Source organism: Lissotriton helveticus, chromosome 8, assembly GCF_964261635.1.
Source record: "Lissotriton helveticus chromosome 8, aLisHel1.1, whole genome shotgun sequence".
Taxonomy (NCBI): domain Eukaryota; kingdom Metazoa; phylum Chordata; class Amphibia; order Caudata; family Salamandridae; genus Lissotriton; species Lissotriton helveticus.
In genome coordinates this window covers 145,388,178-145,409,071 of record NC_136069.1, presented here as the reverse complement: position 1 = coordinate 145,409,071, position 20,894 = coordinate 145,388,178, and the positions used below count along the sequence as shown (strand labels likewise).

Below are 20,894 nucleotides of genomic sequence, written 5' to 3'. Positions count from 1 at the left end.
CAATGACAAGACACTCTTCTATAATGAGAGAGATGAAAATTGTAATGTACAATTTGGCATGGCATACCACCAATTTAAAGAGGAAAAATGAAAACACCTAGGGGTCCATTAGGATGGCGGGCGGATCGCCCCCGCCAGGCGGGCGGATCGCCCCCGCCAGGCTGGCGGTAGCCACCGCCGGCCTGGCGGGGGCGATCCGCCAGCCATCCATGCCGGAATGACACCCCTCCATATTATTATGACTGGGGTTCCACAGCAGACGGAAAGACTGTCCGCCGCTTTTCCACCCCGGTCGCGGGTGGAAAAGGGTTCTTTCTTTATGGTGGCTGTGTCTATCAGACACCGCCAGCCATATTAGTATGGGCATTTTTCAATGCCTTTCCGTGGCGGCATTGCCGCCACAGAAAGGCATGCGGAGTCTACCTGCGGGGGGCCTTTGCGGGCCCCCAAGGACTCCGGAGGGGGTGGGGGGTGCACATGGGGGGTACCTAAGGTACCCCCCTGCATTTCAAAAAACAACGTGGCAGGCACTGCATGGTGCCTGTCAAGTTGTGCTTGGAAATGCACAACATGTATTCTTAGCATTGCGGCGGGCAGTGCATTCAGCATCGCCCGCCGCAAGGTTAAAAATACAAGATGCGCCCGCCACTGTGGCGGGCGCATCCTAATTTGCCCCACGGGACCCCCCCCTTATAGCGGGCGGTCCCTTTCCACGATGGTATGGCGGGCGGACAAAGTCCGCCCGTCATCCTAATGGGCCCCCTAGTGTCTGACACATGAACGTTTCTAACAATCTCAGATGCATGAAATTGACAAAGCAATACAGAATCCATAGGATGATTTTCATGCTGTGAAGTTTAATTTTAGATAATTGGATACAAATTCATAGATCTGTCTGTTTGCAGAAGTGAACAGAAATCACGATATTATACTCCTTTACAGACAGATACTAATCAAATCTGCGAGATTCACAATAATGTATTGCTTCATATTTCTGCAACATCTCATTGTTCAAGGTGTGCTCTTTCCTCCTTTTACCTCCATTAAGTAACTGGTGCATGGTAAATATTGAAGACCCTGTAAATATGCTCTATCCTAATTATCATTTTTGCTGACTTTATCCGTTCTATCCATGCGTAGTTTTAACAAACACAATATATATTATCAATGTTTGTTATATTTTGACATTTGTAGACACTTGGTGCCCATTTTCTGATGCTCACCTCTGTACTAAAGGGGAATCTTGATTCATCCCTTATTCCCAGAATGAGTCCTTATTCTTTTGTACCAGGGTCTAAATCTTACGCAAATACCAAACATAAACTATGCACAACACTTTACTGCCCACCATGAACTCTCAGAAGCAACTCCTTCAAATACTCATGACTATGGAATGCAGTATTAGGAACTAATTCCCCAAATTACGACATAATACAATATGTACATTTTTTTTGTGAAGGCTTTGATATTTTTCAAAGACTAATGTCCCAAAAAAGCACTCTCTCAGAATATATTCAACACTCACTCGTCTTAATTTTTATTTTTCTCCTTGCTGAGATATCTCTGGGGCTCTTTTCGATGTGGGAGGACCTCTCAAGTTTGGATTCACTCAGGCGGCCACCTCTGACACTGAACAGTAAACGGTGTTCACTTCTGGTGTGTAGTTGGCATAAGTCTTTACTGCTTCAACCTAGAGAAATTCAGAAAGAAAGAAATTGTAAAAGAAGATGCTAGAAATAAAATTATGTTTCACTGCAAAATATAGAGAAGGCACACCAATCAATCAGGCTTAGGCGGCTTCAGTGGATTCAATCCAAACACAGCAGGTCACCCAGAGAACCTGTGGAACCAAAGTTGTTTGCACATACTTTGGAAACTCTTGGAGAATTCCAATAGAAGCCCATGTTCACACCAGAACCTGGGATTCTATGGGAATTCACAAGGGCATATTATCAAGCCTATTATCGCTGCTTTAGCGACAGTTTCCTGACAGTAAAGCGGCGATAATTTTAACGCCGTTCTTGATAATATCATCCCTTCATATTTAAGGTGTTATGACATTCTAACCCAAGATTCTTTAAAGCAAGAGTTCAGGTTCTAGAAAATGCAGACTTTGATGTAACTAATCTAATGTACCCAGGGTTGGACTGGAACAAAAAATAGGCCAGGACCGGCACCAAAATAATAGTGCCTCAAATAGATAGGCTAAAAGTGACCCATGTTTGCAAATTGGGGCAGATTTGAAGTTGCAAAGACACGCTGTATAAGTGTTTTTCAAGATAAGAAGACTGGATGGATTTGATTTAGCTGGAGGCAATGTTTGTTTTAATATGACACCAGAAAACCGGCCCTCACACTAACCTGAAGGTCAGCCCTTCAGGCACTGCCTGGTTGTCCTATAGACCAGTTGAACCCCGAATGTACCTCATGGTAGTCCTGGAAAAGCATCACACGGCGGAAGCGGGAGTTTCAAAGCTTGGCAGTTAAAACAAATGTTTCAGAAATGGAGCTGCCTCTTCCATCACTTCTTATCTGGGCAGGGCTGAGAATGTATCTTCATTCCCACTATGTCAGCTCATTTATGTTGACAGGATAAAATAGCCTGATTTTGTCTCATGTCAGATTTATTCTCGTTTTTATTTGATCATTTTTTTAAATGTCTCTGGAATATCACCAAAATCCTGCGACTCTAATGAGTCTTGATAGAAGGCCATCACAGAAATCAATCCTGGGATACTGCTGAAACTATCCCATGCATCCCAGGACACTTTTGAATTTCTATTACTTGCTGTTTTCTTCCTTTACAACTGTTAAAGAGAATAAGAAACATTTAGAGACCCACTTCAGAAGTCAGCAGTGAGTGTTATAACAGCATATTTGATTAAAGATCAATGCAAGTTTATAGGGCGAAACACTATGTGGTGGGGGTTCCTTTTTGCTCATGTAAGTGGAATGCACACCAGAGCTTAACTGTATATTTAAACTTTTTCTGCATCGCATGTTTTCAGTTTGTAGGTCACGTCTGTAGAACATTTATCTGTTGAATGTATGTGTAGGTCTCTTGAATCTATTTCTGTAACCTAGTATATCTTATCTTTTTAATCATGTTTTATTTTAACCCCTTCGCTGCTAGGCCTTTTCCTCCCCTGTGCTAAGCCTTTTTTTTGGCTATTTGGGGTAGTTCGCGCTTAGGCCCCTGTAACGTTTTGACCCCATAAGGTATCCACATCAAATTTGCATCCTTTTCTTCTAACATCATTGGGATTTTAAAGGTACTCAGGGTTTGTGGATTACCCTGCAGGGACCCATAAATTAGCCAAAATACAGCTAAATTTTGTTTTTGGGGGGAAAAATGGGAAAAAAGTGCCACAAATGAATGCGTGTTTTTTCCCCTGAAAATGATATCAAAAAAGGGTTTGTGGGGATGAAATCACCATTTTCCCAACTATTAGGGAATGAAAGACTTTTGTAAGAAAACCAACATTTTTTTACACAGTTTTGGTATTTTTCTGGGACATAGCCTATTTTTGCTATTTTTTGGGCTTTCAACCTCTTTCCAGTTAATGGTAGAAATGGGAATTAAAGCAATAATGGATCCTAGAAAACTATACATTTTAGAAAAGTAGACACAATTGAGGTATCATTTTACTCAGGACACTAAGGAGAACGCTGGGGGGTAGGACATATGTGCAGGCAGGGTGATTCCACACAAAAATATATGCAAAATGTGTTTTTTCCAGCTAAATTTGAGGTTTGCAGGGGATTCTGGGTAGGGAAACATTGGGGGATCCACGTAAGCCATACCTCATTAGACTCCCCAGGGTGTCTAGTTTTCAGAAATGTGTGGTAAGTACAAGAATGCTTCAATAGAAAGAGTGAATTGTAAGGAATAACTTATTTATTCAATGAAGTTCCTCCGAGTAGAAATCTGTGGCTCTCCTTCTGGCTAGTCAGTCAGTAACTGCCAAAGAGTGGAACCCTTCCAGCCTCATAGGAATGTGGAATGCACTAGGCACAGTGCTCCACAATCCATAACTAACATAGAAGATTACAACATATCCTCGTCCCTTATTTAAACAAAAGACATAAAGGAAAATACTAAAACAATACTCAAAGTCTAATATGGCTTGAGAGATATAAAGTTGAAAGGAGCACATGTAAGATAAAATGCAAAAGTGAATACTAGGGAACTTACCACAGAAATAGGCTTAACAATAATTAAATTATTGGAGAAAAGAAAACAAAACAAATTATTTACATATGTAATCCTTTAGGTATCCTGGAGGATAATGGTTTCTGTGAAGTCTTACCTCTCGGGTAGGTTGGCATGCCACAGGAGAATCTGCAGAAACAGAAGCAGGAGCATCACTTCCTCCCTGTACAACTTTTTGAAGAGCAAAGTTCGCCTGAGAATTGTAAATTAGGTCATTGTCAGACATTGACAAAAACGTATTATCTAGAAAATTGTCACAACGATTGTTCTTGACTACAACCCCTGTACCCACATTACTTTTCTGGTACAAAGCCACTTGCTTATAGTTCCATTTTTCATCATTGTCCAAAACCACACAATGTGGTAAGGTAAGTTTAATTCTAAAAGGACCTAAACATTTTTTGAAAGGAATTCCATGTCTGCCAGAGCGCATCTTTACCCGGTCTCCAGGACACATTCTCTTCTCTAATTTCTTTTTATAGTTCACACTTGCATGTGGAGTAACTTGAGTTGACTTGATAGGAATCAAATCTTTTGTTACAATGTCTTTAATCCAGGTGGGAACCAATTTCGTATTGGGTGGTCTCCCACGCATCATCTCAAAAGGTGTTTTGTTAGTGACACTATGCACACTAGAGCGATATGCCCAAACTATTTCTGATACCATTGAGTCTACTTCTTTACCACTGGAGATAGCCATTTGGATAACACCTTTAATTAGACGGTTGGCTCTCTCAACAATTCAGTTTTCTTGTGGGTTGTATAGGGAAGTACGGCTGTGCTTAATACCACAAGTGGACAAAAAGTTTTTCATTTCAACAGATGTTAATTGTGTACCATTATCTGTTATATGCATTAAAGGTAGTCCTTCGTCTCTCCAAATACTCTTCATAACATTGATGGTAGTTGAAGTTGTAATGTCCCTGGTAAATTTTGTCACTAACCATTTTGTGTGAACATCCACAATTACTATTCCAAATCGTAAGTTTTCTTTGAGACTATTCATTGGACTAATGAAGTCCATACATATGGTATGCCACGGTAGACCTGGATCAGAGATGTGACCATAAGATGCTTGTATGCCAGTTTTCAAACGCTTATCACTCTCTTTGCAAATTTCACAACATCCGAATCTATACCTGGCCACCACCAATTTGTTCTTAATCTTTGTTTTGTTCGAGTTTAGCCCAAATGTCCCTCATGGGCTAGTCTAATCAAATTTGTCTCAAAGAACCGGAGGAATAAACATGTCCCCTCTCATGATCACAATATCTTCGCACACTGACAATTCATCTAAAATTTTGACAAATGGCCTATTGGTGACTGTGCTCTCCCTTTTACAACCTTGCTTTATCAATTTTGTAAGTTCTTGCATAGAATTGTCAGCAGACATGGCATTGACCCACTCAATTCTGGTTAAAGCTTGGGGTTCACACACACTTAAAACATCTTGTACAAAAGCAACTGCCCCCTCATTCTCTTTTTTTAAGACAGCAACTTTTTCAACTGTCTCCCAGTTATTATTATTATTATTATTATTATTATGAGTTTTGTATAGCGCCTGGTTACCAAATAGGCATCCCAGCGCTCGCCAGATAATAACACTACCAAAGAATAATGCAGGGTTTAAGCAGAAAACAGAAACGTCTTTAAAAGTTTGCGGAACCGGAGAAGACTAGCTTCCGAACGAAGTTGTAGGGGCAGTGAATTCCACAAAGTGGCCACATTTATCGAAAACCTTCTGCCACCGGTTCTAGCCCTCTTCACCCTCCCGACCTGAAGAAGATGTTGATGGTCGGAGCGAAGAGAGCGAGGAGCCTTGTAAGGCTGGACCATCTCCCCCAGAATAGGTGGGCCTACCCCATGCAGAACTTTATGGGCTATACAGAGTGATTTGAATTTCACCCTGTCCCTAACAGGGAGCCAATGCAGAGCCCTCAGCGCCGGGCGAGCAGACTGACGCCTGGGGAGACCCGTCAACAGCCTGGCGGCCGCATTCTGCACTTGCTGCAGTTTGTTCAGGGTAGATTCAGGTGCACCCAGGAATAACGCGTTGCTGAAATCCAGCCGCGAGATGATCAATCCCTGGATGAGAAGCCTCCTAGTGGACGCTGGGAGCAAAGGTAAGATCTTCCGGGCTGAGCGGAGCAGGCCAAAACACACGCCAGCAGTCTTTTTAGCATGCGTTTTAAACGAAAGGCCCCGCTCCAGCCACACCCCCAAGCTCTTGATCTCCTGCTTGGGGGTGGGTACCGGTCCCAGACAGTCAGGCCAGCTGCTGGGGGAGAAAGATGGAGAGGAGTTCCCCAGCAGCATGAGTTCCGTCTTGGAGCCGTTCAACTTTAGCGCTGAGCTGCACATCCACATGTAGATCTTCTCCAGACACGAGTGCAGCCGGTCGGGATGATGCGCCGACTGGGAAAGGCCAACCACCAGCTGAGTATCATCAGCATAGCTGATGATTTTACTACCCAGCGGCAGTACCACACTCTCCAGGGGGGCCATGTAAATGTTGAATAAGGTAGGGCTCAATGAAGAGCCCTGTGGCACCCCACACTGGAGAGGGATTGTAGATGATTTTTCATGGCCTTCCCACACCTCAAATGTCTGACCTTCCAAGAAGGAAGCAAACCATTTGAGAGCCACACCAGTGACCCCCACCCCCGACAGCCGTTAAGTGATAATCTTGAGAGGCAGTCTGCTTGTATGTTTCTCCAGCCTTGAATATACTCTATATTATAGCAAAATTCCTGAAGACGAGAAGCAAATCTGGCTAATCTAGCTGAACACTTTGCATCACCACCTAGTAACAATACTCTTATGAGAGGTTTATGATCCGTTTTTAGTGTGAATTTAATTCCCCACATATAGGTCCTAAAGTATTCACACGCCCAGGCAGCAGCTAGAGTTTCCCGTTCTATAACTGAATCGTTTTTTTCTGATGTAGTTAACGTTCTTGATGCAAACGCTACAGTTTTCTCTTTACTATTATGAATCTGAGCTAAGACTGCCCCAAGACCTGTAGCACTTGCATCAACTGTAAGTACAGACCGTAGTTTTGTGTCAAAAGGTGTGAGAATCTCTGCATCACAAATGTCCTTTTTATAATTTTTTCAAAACAAGTTTGTTGAATATTACTCCACAAAAAACTGACTCCTTTCTTTAAGAGAGATCTTAGATCAGCTGTTTTAGTTGAGAAGTCTCTAATAAATTTAGAATAATATTCGATCAATCCTAAGAATGATCGCAGTTTATCTTTATTTGATGGAATGGGAGCTAATCGAATTGCATCCAAAAGACTCTGTTTGGGCTTCACTCCTTGTTCTGAGATTTCATACCCTAAGTAATCCACTTTGTCTACTAAAAACTTACATTTATCCTATCTAAGAGTTAAGCCTGATTCTCTAACTCTGAATAGGGCCTCACGAAGTGTATGGTTATGCTGGTCATCTGTGTCTCCAAATATTAAAATATCGTCTTGGAAGAAGACGATATTCTTCATTCCTTTAAACAGTACATTCATCATCCTTTGGAGTATGCTAGCTGCAGAGCATAAGCCAAAAGGCATTCTGATACCTTAGTAAATGCCCTCTGTGGTAAGGAACGCTGTTAAAGATTTTGATTCTTCGTGTAGTCTAATTTGGTGGTACGGGTTTTTCAAATCCAATTTTGAAAATAATTTTCCACCACTCAATGCTAAAATTAATTCATTAATGTTGGGGAGTGTGAATGTGTCGACCACTACATTTTGGTTAAGTGACCTAAGGTCAATGCAGAACCTCAACTTGCCGTCAGACATTTCGGTGATAACTACTGGCGAAACCCATGAACAGCTCTCAACCGGTTCAATTACCCCTGAATCAAGCATATCCTGAAGCATTTTCTTTACAACTTCTCTAGCTATTAAAGGTAGCCTGCGTGCTTTATGCTGAACTGGAATCGCATTTGCCTTCAAAATTATCTTATGTACATATCCTTTAAAGCAACCCAGCTCATCCTTAAATACATCCTTAGCTTCTTTTAAGATATCTTCCAAAGAGGGATTTTCTATGATTAGTACTTGTGTTGGAGCTCTGGGGTCTATAATGATGGACAGGTCAAATTGATGCATCCATCCTAAAATGGGTGGTCCATCCCTTGCAACATAGAGCTTACCTCCAATTAAGCATGGGCGTAAAATCCGCTCCGCTCGCGGATTTTTCGGATTTTCGGCAAATTCGCAATCCGCGAACGCTCGCGAATTTGTCGAAAATCCGTGAATCCGCTTGCGGCGGATTTTTTGCTTGGTTGCGGCGAGCGGCGTGGTGCACGGCATTCACTTTCCGTCATTTAGCGTTTGCCGAGTTGTTTTTCTTTGCAAGTGACGCGCCATTTTAGATCTTGCTGCGTGTTCCCGCGGGAGTTTGGCGCCCGCGAATACGTAATCGCGGCTTGCCACCTTGCACAGCACACCTCGCGAGAGTTCGCAATTGCGAACACGTAGTTGCGGCGGAAAGGAACAATCTCGCACTTGCGAAATAGAGATTTTGCAATTTCGCACAAGAAAATCACCAGCAAACAGGATAAACCTTCAGAAAATTATGATTTTTATCAGAATCACTCCTCAGGTTGACATTTGCATGGACTTTTTTTTTGCAAGGAGTCCATTTTGGGGGGGGGGGGGAAGGAAGTGCCCCACAGTCTCCAACTTCCTGTTCCTGTCCAGCAGGCTCCTCCCAGTGCTTTGTCCATCTCCTGGTCACTTTCATTTGGATCTGGAGCTGGAAGGATTACTTTTTGTGGGTGCTGCTGGATATTTGGATTTGAGGCCTTTTTGACTGTCTTTGGATCACTTTTGGATTAGAAATCAACTTTCACAAGTAAGTTTGTTTGGGGCATTACAGTTGCTGCAAGTAAAATTTTTGAACTTTTTCAGAACATTAAATAAATTATATTGTGGGTAGCCACAGTATCCAGTAGGACCAGGGTTGGTTATGGGTGCATGATACAACTGTTTTGTTGAATTTAAACACCATTGAGGCCATGGATGGGCTGGGATTGTGCTGTTTTTTGTCCTTTTTTTGGGCCTGCTGGTGTGGCCCTTTGCCCAGGGGTGGTGAGTGTTGCATGGGCCTAGTCTTTCTGTGGGGTGTCTTCTTGAATTTAAGGCAATTTGTGCTTGGGGTGTAAGGGGCCATTTTGAGGAGAGGCAGTGTCTGAGGCCTGCACTTATTTTGCCTACTTTTCATCCATTATGCCCAGGGGTAGTGAGTGTTGCATGGGCCTAGTGTTTCTGAGGGGTGTCTTCTTGAATTTAAACACCATTGAGGCCATGGATGGGCTGGGATTGTGCTGATTTTATTGTTTTTTGTCGTTTTTTTGGGCCTGCTGGTGGGGCCCTTTGCCCAGGGGTGGTGAGTGTTGCATGGGCCTAGTCTTTCTGTGGGGTGTCTTCTTGAATTTAAACATAATTGAGGCCATGGATGGGCTGGGATTGTGCTTATTTTATTGTTTTTTGTCGTTTGTGGGGGGCTGCTGGTGTGACCTTTTGCCCAGGGGTGGTGGTGCATGGACTGAGTGTGCCTGTGGTGTGGTCTCACTCTCTTTAATGTAAACATCATGGATGGCATTGGATTGTGGTGATTTCTGGCTGTTTTTCTGTTTTTTGGGGGTGTACTGTTGATGTGGACTGGCCATGTGGGTGGTGGTGGTGGCCATCTTGAGTGCTGGCTGGTACAGGCAACATGTGCTTGGGGTGTAAGGGGCCATTTTGAGGAGAGGCAGTGTCTGAGGCCTGCACTTATTTTGCCTACTTTTCATCCATTATGCCCAGGGGTAGTGAGTGTTGCATGGGCCTAGTGTTTCTGAGGGGTGTCTTCTTGAATTTAAACACCATTGAGGCCATGGATGGGCTGGGATTGTGCTGATTTTATTGTTTTTTGTCGTTCTTTTGGGCCTGCTGGTGGGGCCCTTTGCCCAGGGGTGGTGAGTGTTGCATGGGCCTAGTCTTTCTGTGGGGTGTCTTCTTGAATTTAAACATAATTGAGGCCATGGATGGGCTGGGATTGTGCTTATTTTATTGTTTTTTGTCGTTTTTGGGGGGCTGCTGGTGTGGCCTTTTGCCCAGGGGTGGTGGTGCATGGACTGAGTGTGCCTGTGGTGTGGTCTCACTCTCTTTAATGTAAACATCATGGATGGCATTGGATTGTGGTGATTTCTGGCTGTTTTTCTGTTTTTTGGGGGTGTACTGTTGATGTGGACTGGCCATGTGGGTGGTGGTGGTGGCCATCTTGAGTGCTGGCTGGTACAGGCAACATGTGCTTGGGGTGTAAGGTGCCATTTTGAGGAGAGGCAGTGTCTGAGGCCTGCACTTATTTTGCCTACTTTTCATCCATTATGCCCAGGGGTAGTGAGTGTTGCATGGGCCTAGTGTTTCTGAGGGGTGTGTTCTTGAATTTAAACACCATTGAGGCCATGGATGGGCTGGGATTGTGCTGATTTTATTGTTTTTTGTCGTTTTTTTGGGCCTGCTGGTGGGGCCCTTTGCCCAGGGGTGGTGAGTGTTGCATGGGCCTAGTCTTTCTGTGGGGTGTCTTCTTGAATTTAAACATAATTGAGGCCATGGATGGGCTGGGATTGTGCTTATTTTATTGTTTTTTGTCGTTTTTGGGGGGCTGCTGGTGTGGCCTTTTGCCCAGGGGTGGTGGTGCATGGACTGAGTGTGCCTGTGGTGTGGTCTCACTCTCTTTAATGTAAACATCATGGATGGCATTGGATTGTGGTGATTTCTGGCTGTTTTTCTGTTTTTTGGGGGTGTACTGTTGATGTGGACTGGCCATGTGGGTGGTGGTGGTGGCCATCTTGAGTGCTGGCTGGTACAGGCAACATGTGCTTGGGGTGTAAGGGGCCATTTTGAGGAGAGGCAGTGTCTGAGGCCTGCACTTATTTTGCCTACTTTTCATCCATTATGCCCAGGGGTAGTGAGTGTTGCATGGGCCTAGTGTTTCTGAAGGGTGTCTTCTTGAATTTAAACACCATTGAGGCCATGGATGGGCTGGGATTGTGCTGATTTTATCGTTTTTTGTCGTTTTTTGGGCCTGCTGGTGGGGCCCTTTGCCCAGGGGTGGTGAGTGTTGCATGGGCCTAGTCTTTCTGTGGGGTGTCTTCTTGAATTTAAACATAATTGAGGCCATGGATGGGCTGGGATTGTGCTTATTTTATTGTTATTTGTCGTTTTTGGGGGGCTGCTGGTGTGGCCTTTTGCCCAGGGGTGGTGGTGCATGGACTGAGTGTGCCTGTGGTGTGGTCTCACTCTCTTTAATGTAAACATCATGGATGGCATTGGATTGTGGTGATTTCTGGCTGTTTTTCTGTTTTTTGGGGGTGTACTGTTGATGTGGACTGGCCATGTGGGTGGTGGTGGTGGCCATCTTGAGTGCTGGCTGGTACAGGCAACATGTGCTTGGGGTGTAAGGGGCCATTTTGAGGAGAGGCAGTGTCTGAGGCCTGCACTTATTTTGCCTACTTTTCATCCATTATGCCCAGGAGTAGTGAGTGTTGCATACTTGCATGTCCCTAGTCTTTCTGTGGGGTGTCTTCAATGTAAACATCATGGATGGCATGGGATTGTGCTCATTTTTCTGTGTTTTGTCGATTTTTTGGGGTGTATAACTGAACTGATGTTCCTCTGTCTTCCATTGCTTTTAGGTGCACAAGAAGACTCAAGAGAACCACCAGTGCCAGGAAGAAGTCCTGCAGCGGTGTGTGTGTGCAGCATAACGTCACGCGACGTCACGTCTGGACACAGAACCCTCTGCAACTCGTGCAACTGCTGCCTGCTGACCTGCTCTGAAGAAGATGGCCCCAAAAAAAGTAACCCGTAGCTCCTCTAGCAAGAAAGGTGCCAGTAAGGAGCAGAAGAAGCAAGTTACCAAGGACACTGGTGTGCTGCCCGCCCCTTTTTTTGGGAGTAAAAAAAAAAGTATGCCTGCAGCAGCAGCAGCGGGATCTGCTGGGGACCAAGCTGGCAGCAGCACCCCCACTCCATTGGGCTCAGTGCCACCACCACCACCACGCCAACTTAAGTCCAAGCCCTTGAGTGCTGCAGAGGCAGCCAGTATAGTTCTTCAATCACCATCGACCAGTGATGTTGGCTCATCGCAAGAAAGCAGCAGCAATGTCCCTCAATCAACACAGGTTGTTGTAGCTCATCTGACGAGTGTTGAACAACCACAGCCGCAACAACAATCACATGTGCAAGTACAAGCCCAAGTACATGTGGAAGGAGAGGCAGCACAAGGAGATGCGCAAGCAGAGGTGCATGGAGGGTCACAAGTGCCCACAATAGTTGTTCCTCCCGAAGTAGGGGCACATCAGGAAATCGACAATCAAGGCGAGGTATCATTTGAGGAAGCCACTCCTCCTGATGATCCTTCATTGTCTTCCACACCCCTAGCAAGGAAGAGATCAAGGGTGGTGTCTACATCTTCTTCAAGCACACCTCCTTCTGATGATACGGATCAAACTTGGGAACCAGCACCACAGCCGTCTGAGAGTGAGGCAAACCATGATCCGACAAAGGTAGTTAAGCGTAAAAGGAAGCTCGTCCAAAGTCTCAGAGTTATGGAGTGTGATGAGTCTCAACAAGAAGTGGCGGATACTGCTGCTGATGAAGACTCTGCCAACGACGACCCAGTCATCATAAAGGTCACTGCAGCCCCAGCGGGCATGCAGCAAACAGACATTTTGACCCTAGCCCGAAGAGCTGCTGAGCGTGATGATGATGATGATGTTGTCGATGAGGAGGCAGTGGAAACACCACAATCATTGGAGTTAAGTAGTACACCAACTCGTCCCGCTTCCATATTTCTTTCTGGCAAGAAGAGACCTCCGTCAACCTCGACCTTAATTAGTGGCGGTGAAAGTGCAAAACGTACAAAAGTTGGGCAATCCAGATCCTCCACTTCATCTGGCATTAGCTTCATGACCACCACCACCAGTATCGCCGCCTCCTCCATGTCCCACAGACACTTCAAGTCCCCAGTTTGGGACTTCTTTACTGTTTGTCCAAAAAATCCAAAGTTTGCCATTTGTACCATTTGTAAGCAAGCAGTTAGTCGTGGTAAGCCAGGTACCAACTATGGTACCGGAGGCCAGAGAGGTCATCTTAGGAGACAGCACACTGTCAAATGGTTTGCGCACCTAGATGCGATCAAGAAAGGCCGAATTCAAGGAAACGTTGATGTTTCATCTGATGATGACGAGCAGGAAGAAGACGTGTCAAACACTTCCCTCACACCCTGTACCCCTGTCAACAGCACACCCAATGTGAGGCACACTAAGAGTGTTGGAGCGAGTGAGACACCAACGCACAAAAGTTCACCAGCGAGCAAAATTGGGTCAACGAAGTCATTATCAGCCCGTAAATGCTTGGTCCAGGGCAACATTAGAACAATGCTTACTTCAGACGTGCCATATGAACGCAACCACCCACTGACGCGTCTGTATAACACTAAGCTGGCTAAAATGCTAGCTGTGGACCTTCTACCTTTTTCTTTTGTTGAAGCGGTAGGTTTTCTTGAATTAGTGGCAACGCTCTGCCCTAAATGGAAGGTTCCGAGCCGGTTCTATTTTGCCAGAGTTGCGGTTCCAGCACTACATGAAGATGTGCTGGAGGCGATTGGGGCAGCTTTGCAGAAGAGTGCTGTTCACACAATACATCTGACAACAGACATGTGGACCAGTGGCGCAGGCGCTGATTACATGTGCATCACTGCACACTGGGTCTCTTTTTCAGGTGTTAAAGCAAAGCTAAACGCAGGTGTTGACCCGGACAAAGTTTTCAAAGCTGCTCGGAAACATGCAACACTAGCCATGTTTGGCTTGGAGAAAAGTCACACAGCAGAAAACCTTTTGGAAGAGTTTAACAAAAAGGTCTTGAAAATGCTATCCCCCCTAAAACGCAAGATTGGTTATGTTTCCACGGATAATGGCGCCAATGTAGTTAAGGCCATGTTGAAGGGTGACCATTTTAGAGTGCCGTGTTTGGCGCACTGTATCAACCTGGTAGTTCAAAAATTCTTGAGTGATAAACAGAGTCCAGCGTTCGAGGTAATGGCCACCTGCCGCAAAATGTGCAACCATTTCAGCCATTCTTTTAAGGCCCGGAAGCATCTGCGGAGACTGCTACTTCAACGTGGAATGCCAGTGAAAGCACTCATCCAGGAGGTGGCAACACGTTGGAACTCAACCTTCTACATGCTTGAGCGTCTGTATGAGCAGTATACGGTACTCGATCACTATTTCTTCACAGAGGCTACATCTCAGAAGGAGGACATGCGGATGGGTGCGGCGCAATGGGACATAGTTAAAAGCCTGACAGACATGCTTCGTCCTTTTGAGTTCTTCACGCGTGCAGTCAGCCAGGAGGACTGTAATTTGGGAAAAGCTATCCCATTGTTGTGCATGCTGGAGCACCAACTGATGGCGGTGTCTTCTGAGTTTGAAAAAGATGAAAAAAAAAAAGACAATTTTATTTTGTCTGAGAAATTATTAGAGCGCCTACGTGGTGATGAACGTCTTAAAATGATCAACTCAGAACAGCATTACATTTGTGCTACTATTCTGGATCCACGCTACAAAAAGGCGCTGGAAGACGAAGCATTCTTTCCTTTTGCTGATGCAGATGTTCAAAAGTACAAACATTGGTTAGCCTGGTCAGCCAAGAGGTTTGAAAAAGAACGGCAGGTTATTGAAGGAGAAGCCAGTACATCAGCATCAGCATCAGCAGGCCATCCCCAGTCACAAGAATCCACTTCTGCACCTGTGGCTGAAGTGACCTCTCAGCCGTTAAAGACACCGGCAACTGGATCATCTGCACCACACACAACAAAAACAGTGGCTGCTGTAGAGGATTGGCTAAGTTTGCTTGGGTATGGTTCTCGAAAAAATGTCACAGCCACAGCAAAAAGTAAGCAAAGTGGAGGAACCGTTGATGACCTTGAGTCGATGGTGCAGGTCTATCTGAATGACTCAACAGAGGTCTTTCTTAATGATGAGCCATTGCAGTATTGGCATGGCAAAAAACAATTGTGGCCACAGCTCTCCAACCTGGCTATAAACTATTTGTCTTGCCCACTCGCAAGTGTGTCTTCTGAACGTGTTTTCAGTGCTGCTGGTGGCATTGTAACTCCCAAACGGAGCCGCCTCTCGCCCAAAAATGTGGAGCGGCTGACAATGATCAAGATGAATCAGCACCTCATACCACCAGATTACAAAGTACGATAAAGCACGCCGCATGAAGACGAGGAGGACGGCAACGTAGATGAGGGGATTTGTTCTCTGTTCGGTGGCACTGACCTCATCCAGCCTGAATTCGCAGAGTATGATGACGAAATCTTGTTCTTATTCCCTGACACCGAGCCCTGAAAATGAGACAATCAATCAAGAACTTTCTTTTTCGTCCTTATTCACTTTTATTCCTGTGTGCTTTGTGTCTCTCTTTCTTTGTTTTGCACAGTTAATTTAATTCAAACTTTAATCACCTAATCCCAAAAACAAGACCATCATCAGAACTGTCTTCACTTGTTTGCTTATTGATTTGAAGGTGCCGCAGTCTACATTCCTCAGGTTCACAAGTTCTGAAGAACATGCTCCTCTATCCTCCTCCTCCAGAATGCGATTTCCCTCAAAGCAGAGTGCTGGATTACGCCCAATGAAGAAAGACTCATCACTTTAGGGGGTGTTGTACTTCTTAGCGGGTGAGTTGACGGATTTGGGCCCATTGCTGTGAAGCTCTAATAATGGACAAAAGTGTTTTGGACCAAATATGAGGTGGAAATTTCTTGCCGTTTTTGCTGACTTGCTTGCCTTTGAGGTGCTCTTTGGCGTTGGTCCGGGTGTTTGTGGGTAATTTTTGGAGTCTGGGAGCACTGCTGCGACAGTCTAATCTTGATTGCATTTGCTTTTCAGGAAATCCGTGGTGGAAAACAGGAGTTATGATGATTGATGATGATGATGACCTAGCTGCACAGCGCCGCGTTTGGACCGAAGGCCGAGAGATATTGTAAGTATGAGATTGAGCTTTTTCGCTGTTTGGGGGTGTTGTCGGGTGGTTTTTTCCGGGTGGGTTGGCGGGTCTTGCCTGGGGCATTCCTGGGAAGGTCTAATACCGGATAGAAGTGTTTTGGACAAAATCCTGAAGGAACAGCCTTTTTTTTGCTATTTCTTCTGTCATCTTGCTCAATGTAGCGTTTTGGGGGGCTTCCTGCTGTTCGTGGGTGGGTTGCGGCCGGGGTCTCTGTCGAAGCACTGCTGCGACAATCTAATCTTGATTGCATTTGCTTTTCAGGAAATCCGTGGTGGAAAACAGGAGTTATGATGATTGATGATGATGATGACCTAGCTGCACAGCGCCGCGTTTGGACCGAAGGCCGAGATATATTGTAAGTATGAGATTGAGCTTTTTCGCTGTTTGGGGGTGTTGTCGGGTGGTTTTTTCCGGGTGGGTTGGCGGGTATTGCCTGGGGCATTCCTGGGAAGGTCTAATACCGGATAGAAGTGTTTTGGACAAAATCCTGAAGGAACAGCCTTTTTTTTGCTATTTCTTCTGTCATCTTGCTCAATGTAGCGTTTTGGGGGGCTTCCTGCTGTTCGTGGGTGGGTTGCGGCCGGGGTCTCTGTCGAAGCACTGCTGCGACAATCTAATCTTGATTGCATTTGCTTTTCAGGAAATCCGTGGTGGAAAACAGGAGTTATGATGATTGATGATGATGATGACCTAGCTGCACAGCGCCGCGTTTGGACCGAAGGCCGAGATATATTGTAAGTATGAGATTGAGCTTTTTCGCTGTTTGGAGGTGTTGTCGGGTGGTTTTTTCCGGGTGGGTTGGCGGGTCTTGCCTGGGGCATTCCTGGGAAGGTCTAATAGCGGATAGAAGTGTTTTGGACAAAATCCTGAAGGAACAGCCTTTTTTTTGCTATTTCTTCTGTCATCTTGCTCAATGTAGCGTTTTGGGGGGCTTCCTGCTGTTCGTGGGTGGGTTGCGGCCGGGGTCTCTGTCGAAGCACTGCTGCGACAATCTAATCTTGATTGCATTTGCTTTTCAGGAAATCCGTGGTGGAAAACAGGAGTTATGATGATTGATGATGATGATGACCTAGCTGCACAGCGCCGCGTTTGGACCGAAGGCCGAGAGATATTGTAAGTATGAGATTTAGCTTTATCGCTGTTTGGGGGTGTTGTCGGGTGGTTTTTTCCGGGTGGGTTGGCGGGTCTTGCCTGGGGCATTCCTGGGAAGGTCTAATACCGGATAGAAGTGTTTTGGACAAAATCCTGAAGGAACAGCATTTTTTATGCTATTTCTTCTGTCATCTTGCTCAATGTAGCGTTTTGGGGGGCTTCCTGCTGTTCGTGGGTGGGTTGCGGCCGGGGTCTCTGTCAAAGCACTGCTGCGACAATCTAATCTTGATTGCATTTGCTTTTCAGGAAATCCGTGGTGGAAAACAGGAGTTATGATGATTGATGATGATGATGACCTAGCTGCACAGCGCCGCGTTTGGACCGAAGGCCGAGAGATATTGTAAGTATGAGATTTAGCTTTTTCGCTGTTTGGGGGTGTTGTCGGGTGGTTTTTTCCGGGTGGGTTGGCGGGTCTTGCCTGGGGCATTCCTGGGAAGGTCTAATACCGGATAGAAGTGTTTTGGACAAAATCCTGAAGGAAACACCAGTTTTGGCACTTTTTGTAAGTTAGGGTTCGTTAGGGTTAGCCCTAGCAGCAGGATTGCATGTGTTTCGGGGGGTTCTATTGCAACGCAGTTCTGGTGTTGTAGAGCACTGTTGGAGCGATGCTGGCTATGGATACTTTTGCTTGCTTGCAAGTGGTTTGAATACAATCCACGGTCTGTATTTGGGCCTACTGTTACTTTCAAAGTACGTTTTGTAACCATTTTTCTGCTAGGCATCGTTTTTGGAGATCTGATTGGGGTTCTTCTACATTTTTGCGACTGGCTTTAGTAAGGGTCTTGGTGGGAGCATTGCTGGGAAGGTCAAAACACAGTTTACAGTACACCTACCTTGAGGGGAAAGATCCGCTATAATATTTTGGCCATACTTTTTTATCCTTAAAAAGGTGACTCAGACAGAGCACGCAATTTCAAAAATATTGTACTGTCTATTAGGGAAATCAAAGTGTCACATTTTGAACCACACAGCGTACATACCTTTTATTTATTTATCAGTGGTATTGTAATAGCACTTCCTGTTTTCCGTTCAATAATTACAGGCCGGGTTTCAGTCAACATCCGCCAGGCAGGCAGTGGACAGGGTGTCTTCTGTCAGTGGTCACCAACATTGATGGACGAAGCATCAGCTGGAATGGAGGAGTGCCGCCAATAAGAGGAATTGTTTGCTGCATGCAACTTACTTACCAAATTCAAGGACAACTCCAACAACATACGCAATACAGATACAGTATCCATTGTTTTATTCTATGAGTGTGACTGCATGTGCTTAGCTTTACTTTGTAACCAAAGATTGTCTTTATCTTCAATTATTGTTTGTCCATGCTCTGCTTTTTTTTTCTTCTCTCAACAAAACCTACCCAAAAAGAAACCCCCATTCCCATCCATTTTACAAACCCTAACCCTCTTCCCCCGGGCTGTGTTGTTTTGCTTGATGTCTGACTAAAATGACATCAATAATTCCACACACTTGCTGGGGAGGATAAGGTCATAGCAACAGGCTGGTGAAGGAATACGAGGATATCTTCTAGACTTACTCAGCTTCAGTACTATATCTTCTAGTAGTAGTAGCCAATGTCAAATAAATTCAACGCAAGTACTAGTTATACTTGCAAGCAAATACTTTACCATTTGTTAGGCTACATTATGGCACTGTTCTGTCTGTCACCTGCTATATTCTCGATCGTACCGTAACCGTTGTAATGCTACAGTAAGGACAAACAAGGTTTCGTTTTCTTTTTTTCCATAGGCATGCAACTGCCACTGTGTCACACCACTAGTACCACCGCAATGAGGAAATGTCACCCGCCCAGGATTGACAACGTTAATCCCCATTTCACGTGGAGCCAGCCCTGGGCCTAGCCCTAATTTCTAACACAAATTACAGGTAAGATAAGCGTTTGGTGGGAGGTAGTATAATGGAGTATTATTTCGGAGTAGACAAGAGATTGACGGTTGTACTACTAAAGTCCTACGACTGTTCAGGAAAACAAAGTTACTGTTACACCCCCGCCCCCCACCCACCAGACTGAAAAGCAGTAAAAAACAGGTATGGTCAGATAAAGTTTAAAAATATATTTATGTAGCCCTAACAAAATAATCTCCCTCACCCACCCTAACCCCAACGATTGTCTTTGAAACGTCCCAAAACGATCCCAACTCCCAAATCCCACCCCCCAAAAGTCTATAAAAAAAGGGCAAGGGACACTCCACTACTGGAGGGTGCTGGTGCTGGTGCATTTTGCGGCATGGGCATCATACTCCTTGCGGAGGGTGGCAAGCTCGGAGCGGAGGCCCTTAACCAAGTTCTTATACTTCAGGACCTCCTGCTCCAGGTTGGACATTCGGACTCGTAGGCGGCGTTGGCGTTCCTTGCAGCTCCTGTGGGGGGCAGCTGGTATTTCTGTTGCTTGGCGGTGGCGGTTGTCTTTGTTAGCCCGGCTCGGTCCCGCTGGCTTAGTCACGGAGGAGGATGCAGTGGTCACAGTCGAGGATGTTGTTGTTGCCCCGCTCGACTGCGTGTCCTCCTCCTCCTCCAGGGCCACCAGCCGCCGATATTCGGCGACAGTGGCCTCCAGCCTCCGTTGCCGGGCCATTCTAGCCTGCTCCCTCCGTGTTGTTGATTTGGAAGGAGCAACTATATGAAGAAAGAAAGACATAGTCTGTAACCAATGCTCCTTAGCATTAATAACACAAAGTGATTGAGCCGAAAGTTGGGTCACAGTACAAGTAGCAAATTGAAAGCACAGTACATAACTATTGAGGACAGTATCTATGTAACCTCCCACTTCTGCATCCTTGCTCTAACATTAGTGGTAGTTTAATGAACAAATTCTACGACCACTATGGACTTCCATTACAGTCGACTATGACAGTACACCAGTCTTATTCTTCTTCTTCTCTCTTGTTTAGGGAAATTGGTACGTTATCTTATGCAAGCCGGCAGAATGACATGGACAGCACAGTGAACTTGCACCCGAGAAAAAAAGTTGCACACCATGATGAGTGAGACAGACTTGCGTTACTGTACCGGTCCAGTACATGCAGGTGGTGAAGCTATTACTTTTCTATTACGGGTGGCACTGAGAATACTCTGTTACAAGGGCTACTGCTTAATTAATTTACCTTTCACCCTACAGTGCAAATGAGTACTAGAAAAGGAAAATGAAGAAGCTAACTAATTTGATTATCTATCACTTCACATGGGACGTATTTGATGACATATGGGATAACTTTAGGTGCTTTGCTTAATATTGAGTGAACAGTGATACACCCACACATGAATGACGTACTACAAGTAAACTAAAGTTATTAAGAGAGGTACGGAGTGTCCACCGTAATAACCAGATATATGCTGTGATTGCAGACGCAATACAAAGTACTGCTACTATTCATGGTAGTATTGGACACATTTACAATTTCTTTTCCTTGCCTTCCCTGCACTGGAACGGACGTGCGGGTG

General features: G+C 45.1%; 1 protein-coding gene across 5 annotated transcripts in view; it reads right to left on the bottom strand.

Moving 5' to 3' along the window:
• Positions 1-837: 837 nt before the first annotated feature.
• Positions 838-20,894, bottom strand: part of LOC144772438 (nectin-1-like) — a 212,041-nt gene continuing 191,984 nt past the window's right edge. For 4 of the 5 annotated variants that reach the window (XM_078656757.1, XM_078656759.1, XM_078656760.1 and 1 more), the window contains 2 exons: positions 4,311-4,406; positions 838-1,690 (listed from right to left, as the gene is read on the bottom strand). In XM_078656757.1, coding sequence (XP_078512883.1) covers positions 1,610-1,690; positions 4,311-4,406 — 177 coding nt within the window. In that variant the 3' untranslated portion in view covers positions 838-1,609. The remainder of the gene's footprint in view (positions 1,691-4,310; positions 4,407-20,894) is intronic. The other variant, XM_078656758.1, reaches the window with a different exon arrangement.